The sequence below is a fragment of the Azolla caroliniana genome, unplaced genomic scaffold (assembly GCF_043228905.1).
Source record: "Azolla caroliniana isolate FFs.n. ecotype wild unplaced genomic scaffold, voAzoCaro1.0.p SCAF_10, whole genome shotgun sequence".
Taxonomy (NCBI): Eukaryota; Viridiplantae; Streptophyta; class Polypodiopsida; order Salviniales; family Salviniaceae; genus Azolla; species Azolla caroliniana.
In genome coordinates, this window is record NW_028230445.1 from 663,841 (window position 1) to 669,765 (window position 5,925).

General features: G+C 38.4%; 1 protein-coding gene across 2 annotated transcripts; it reads right to left on the bottom strand.

The window, feature by feature from the left end:
* Positions 1–1,882: 1,882 nt before the first annotated feature.
* LOC147858572 (vacuolar histidine transporter YPQ3-like) lies at positions 1,883–5,168 on the bottom strand. Of its 2 annotated transcripts, XM_087326497.1 has the most exons (12): positions 4,900–5,168; positions 4,751–4,793; positions 4,589–4,615; positions 3,945–4,106; positions 3,722–3,861; positions 3,178–3,400; positions 2,920–3,048; positions 2,715–2,819; positions 2,601–2,621; positions 2,471–2,529; positions 2,278–2,368; positions 1,883–2,135 (listed from the first exon to the last, which is right to left on the bottom strand). In XM_087326497.1, exons 1-12 carry the CDS (start codon positions 5,151–5,153, stop codon positions 2,049–2,051), a joined length of 1,341 nt encoding a protein of 446 aa, XP_087182623.1. In that variant the 5' UTR covers positions 5,154–5,168; the 3' UTR covers positions 1,883–2,048. The 2 variants fall into 2 exon arrangements, with proteins under 2 accessions (XP_087182623.1, XP_087182624.1); XM_087326498.1 differs by lacking the exon at positions 4,589–4,615.
* Between the last annotated feature and the right edge of the window lie 757 nt (positions 5,169–5,925).

A 5,925-nucleotide genomic window follows, 5' to 3' on the forward strand; every position in this document is an offset into this window, starting at 1 on the left:
TCTTGTGTTCTCCTCTCTCCTCTATTTTTCTCTCTCTCACACACATACACACACATAACACACATATCTATTCCGTTGCACAAGAATCACCATCGATTCTTTACAGTACATTCAGATGTTTGTGGTCCTTTAAAGGTAAATTCAATAGGTGGTGCACTCCATTTTGTTGCTTTGTCTACAACAAAAGTTGAATATATTGCAACCCCTGAAGCTGCCAAAGAGATGCGTTGAAAAGGTTTGTTTCAGATTTGGGTTTAAGTCAACTAACTTATGTGATCTTCTGTGACAGCCAAAGTGCAATAGATTTGAGCAAGAACTCGATGTACCATTCTTGTACAAAACATATTGATGTACGGTATCATTGGCTGCGCTCGGCAATTGAAGATCAACTTCTACAACTCAAGAAAATTCACACAGATGAAGTGTTGGTGTATAAGATTTACGTTGATAGTGGATTCTTTCTGGACTAGGTCCTATGGTTTTTACCTCTTTGAGGGTTTTCCATGTTAAAATTTGTGGTGTATTGTGCATAGTGTTTGTTGTGTATCTTTCTTGTTCTCTTTGAATAATCTTGCACAACATAATTTGTCTTACATACATAAGTGTTTACACCAGCTAAACATATCAACGATATCTATTTGTCTATCTTAATTAATCTTGGTGCAATAACGATTGAGTGTTATCTTTCTATCTGGCTTTACTCTCTCTCATGTATTGATAAACCAAGAGAAAACAAAGAAAGTACTCTATTTTTTATACAAAGAGGTTTAACACCATACAAGAGATAGGGTTCAGGTTTAGGGTTAATCTTAAATCTATATTCGGGTTTAGGGTTAATCCTAAATCTATATTTTAGAAAAAAAGCTAGTTGTTTTCATTATGTTTGGAATTATGCATAGAGCTAACTTTCAATTCTAGGACTATCTTAGAACCAAAACATATCCTTTTAGCATCATAGTTTCTTCTACCATACCGTCCCACTTTTACTTGCGGGAATTTACCACTTCCATGTGAAAGTCACAATTCGTTGCACTAAAATCATGTATGACATGACCCACAAATTGTTGGAGATTTAGTGTTTCATGGAAATTGTCAATGCACTAATGTGAAATTTCTTTTACAACTTCACCACGTCAAGTCATAAACCACCCCAAAAGTACCAACTTGTGTACATTCTATTGATTCTCTTGCAAGGGGGTATAAAATGAGCAAACAGGACAAAGCTCACAGCTGAGGAGCTGAAAAGGTCTACAATTCTGCCTTGTCATATAATTCACCAAAAACAAGTATGATATTGGATTAAAAGGTTCTGTCAGACAAACACGGATGGTAAGTCAGTCAAGTGTATGATATTGACCGACATGGCTTTTTTCCAGAGAGCAGAGCGACCTCACAAGGCTCTTTTCTTTGTGGATAAGAGTACGTTCAGAAGCACAAATTTGGGTGCCCTATAACATGAAATTTGGATGGACATGATAGGCTGCACTGTGCTGATCCAGCTAGTTGATGCTGTCCATCATTATTATCATGGCGCGGACAAACAAAAAGCAATAGATCACCCTGACAACGCAACACTCATGATGTACTTAATAATATGTGTAGAGCCAACATCCAATACCAAATCTAAATTTACAATTTTCATATTCTCTTTAAAAAAATAGAAACTAAACAGCGGATCTCAGACAGATGATAGTTCACCAGCATAAGCAGGAAGAAGATAAGATCGAATCAGGAAAAGGAGTACTCAGAATAGGCAGAACTCAAGATATTTTAAATCCATAAACATAAAGCAAAATAACTCAGTGCAGGAGAGATTTGTCCCCACAATTGTAACTAGTGCTACCTTTGACATCAAAGGGTGGAGTAAAAAGACTAGAAAACAGATTTGCCGCTAAATTTATTTTCCTTGATTAAGCTTCTCTGCCTGTATCCCCAATTAAATTTCTGATCACAAAATCCCAATGTTTCTATAATAAAATTCTCGAGTAATACATAGGAGCTTCAGATTATATGCTCTCATTCACATAAGACTCAACGGACAAGCTTCCTCATTCCAGGTACTTGTAGTCCCCGGACACAGCTTCTTTGTGGTATCTCGGTTTTCTCAAATAGTAGTAGAGAAACTGACAAAGGATCTTTTTAACATGGTTAAGGATTAAGAAGACTATGGAAAGAACTGCCCCTCATTTTGAAAGCCCAAGTAGCATTTGTTTCGTCAATACAAATAGCTATATTTTATTTTACCACAAAAAACAACTTACAGCTTTGAAAGGATACAAAGAAATCTAGTAGCACACAAACGCCCGCATCCACAAGCCATGGCATATTTGATTTGATCTTCATCCATTCAGTTGAATTTACCAGAATGCTGATAAGAACGGAAATTATATGAGTTTAGGAAAATGTGGGTGCCGTCTCATACTATTTCGCATGGTAAATGTATCTGTGTGTGCTCAATAAGAACATTTACCTCCCAACATATGTCGCATTTCCAAGTACAGCAAAAGTGAACATCAATGGGTTCAATCCCTGGACACCGTTAAATGTCTTAAAAAGTTAAAAATAAAATATGCACACTAGGATTCAAGTGCACTACTTACCTCAACCGATCCTCGCTTTATCTGCAGTAAATCATTCGCATGCATCTTAAGTCAGAAAATCATAATCGAACACAAATCTCATCAGTGAAAAGTGTTCGAAACAAAAAATCTTACATTGAGGTAGATTTGAGGGAGTCGTCCTCCCATGTATATGACTGCCATCGACCATCCACACCATACACCTGCGGTGCCCCCCATCTCATTCATTTCACTGAATGTCTGATACTCAAAAAAGGCCGACAGTCTATTCCAATTAAGAAACATATTAATCCAATTTATAATAAAAAAGCCATGCTAACATTTAACAGTGATGGCTTACTTGGAAGAGTTTTCGTCCAAGAAAAATATTCGGGTTCCCATGGCTAATGGAAACCTCACCACTATAAAGGTTACTTCTAAAACTTCTCCCAATATTAAGCCCGCTGATACACATTGCAAAAGTAAAAATCTGCATCAGGAAAGTAAAACACATAATTAACTGTAAGACACAATGCCTGCCAAGGTAAAAGAAAAAGAAAAATAATTCGATCCAGGCCAATCCAAACTATTATAACACATAAAATAACTAGATACTCACTCCTCTGAGAACAGGCGACCCAACAGTAGCCGGGCCAGGGGCAGACCTTGAAGTGCTAATACTGATGGGTATGTGAGAGGAGTTGTAGCCTGGTTCATCAAGTGAGTTGTTTCCTGCATTAAGAAGAGAGTAAATTGTAGTACCATGACCCCCAGAACCACGAGAGACAGCAAGATATGACCCTGCCGTTGGTGTTCGACTGCTTGCTAGAGACCGTGCAGACCTGCGTGCAATGGAATGCAAATTAAACAACTACATCCATTATCATGAAAATTATAGAGATACAAAAAAACACTTCATACCTCACTGAAGTGAGTATACTTTATCACAATGCATGCATGTGTCAAGACAAAATGCTCATTCACATGTAGCGGTGTGAAAAACAACATCCCATTCATGAACAAGTGGGTGTGTGAGTGCAACACTATTAGTACTACTACTCAGCACATCATCATAACCTCTTCTGTATATAAACGTTTAAAATGACCTCTTTATATTCACAGGCAATTTATAATGGCAGTTTCACATGGAGGATGAATTTTACGTGTAGTAGAGTCCATCTCTTCCTGGAACAAAAGGTGGTGAGCCACTCCGAGCATAAGCAATTGGGCTGCTAACTTGGGTCGCAAGAAGTGGTGCTCCCAGATCAGCAATAATTTGCGTAGGCTTGGACGGTTCTTTTGCCTGGGTAAAAGTATTATGATAATACATTCATCTAGTGTAAACAAAATGGCAACATAAAAGCCTGATAATATTTTTTTCAAAACCTGAAATTCCATTGGCTCGTTTCCAGCAACTGCACCATCCCTCTGCATGTCTCTCTCCCACCTCATGATCTCCTTTGTCTGATTGACCTGGCCAACCTTCTTCGAAATGTGATCATAGTACATTACTTGGCCCACTAAGACCAATGTGGTGATGGTATATAGCTGTCACCATTACAAAATTTGAGATTTGGTGCACTGATCTCAACATATGATTTAGGAAATAGGAAATGAGAGTTTTAAAAGTTCAGATATTGGCATCCGAATATACTGAAATTTTTGTGCTACTTCCAATATGATTAGGATTCTACTGAGGCCACTAGAGTGCACACAATCATCTCTTTATTGGTTTTTCATCATCTGATGCTTATGAATTCGATCTCAAGCTTCACTCTTCGCTCAAGCTTGTACGAGAAACATAATCAGGACATCCGAACTGCCATAGTAAACAAAACTAACTAGAACTAGAATGGCATGCAGAATAAAAAAATAGGTCAATTTTCTTGGACTTTCCCATTCACAAAGTTTTTGAGAAAAATAGAGCTGCCCATATTATACATCCTATGACACCCCATTTGACCACTTAAATTCAGAAAATATTTTATACTGCCATTAACTGAAGGAGGAGAAACGAATGATATATTTACCAGTGCCATGTAGAATTGTGTGGGTAGCTGCAATATAACCACAAAAAAAGGGGGATTTCAACATAGATTCCCTGAAATCACTGTCTTTAAAATGCTTTAAAATGAAAGATAAATGACAAAAGGATATGTAGAAGTCAAAGTAACAGCTTTCAATCAATATACCGTAGATGGCTCCAAGTAGCAACCAGCAAGATTGAAAACATCTCTGCAAGCATGCAGAGGAGAACATTACACAAGGAGCCCACGATGGACAAGAGAGATTTACCAGAACAATAAATATACGTAGCCAAAATGCAAAAGCGTAAACATACCCCACAACCCAAGTGATGAGGAAGAGGAGGGAGACCCCCTCTGTGGAGCCTTCACGGAAATTGGTGATGATCTGAGGGACCTCTGCCACACCCCAGCAGAAGACACTCATGAGGCCCAGGGCAAAAGACGCCTCCTGGCGCCGGCTGCAAACACATGCACTCAGGTATCTCCTTGCCCACTCCAGGCATGACTGCCCGCCTAATGGGCTGCACACAGCGGGGGCCTCACCATTAATATACGTATTCATAACCATCTTCTGCTGTATATATCACTATCAAAAATTATATATATATAGTGTGTGTATTTATTGGCTCTTTTGCATTCCCACTGTTCGGGGGGGGAGCGATATGTGTATATATATATATATATATATATATTCGCAGAAGAGAATCCTGAGGTTCAGAAGAGATTATTATTATTATTATTATTAGAGACTAGAGTAAAATAAAGGCCAGTTTCTCAGAGAGACGTCAGCGCTGTCCTGTAGAGATGCTGCTGCGACAGCGACTGCTGCCCCCACGACGACGTTAGACGACCACCCTTATTACGTCGTGTCGTCTCTCCAAGAAAACACCCCACCATCTTCTTCTTGTGAAGAACATGAAGATAGAGAGAGAGAGCGCTCTCTCACCTAGCCTTCGCCTTCACGTTCGTATGTATGTATGTATGTATGTATAGACAAACAAACATTCATGCAGCAGCAGCAGCAGCAGCAGCCCCCGCCCACATGTGCCGACTAAAAACTAAATAAATAATAATCGATACATAATATTGTTACTCCCTCCGATGCTTTTTTGAACAAAATAAATTATGTCTCTGTATGTATGAGAGAGACTGTCTGCTTGTCTTTGGTCAGATAATATATATATATATATATATATAACTCTGTCCAGATCCTCTGGGACTTGCTAATTTGGAGATGAAGTAAATAGATGGTGGTGCTGGTACGCGTCGTGAATTTGACATATATATACAACATATATAAATATACATATATACATATACACACACATATATATATATAG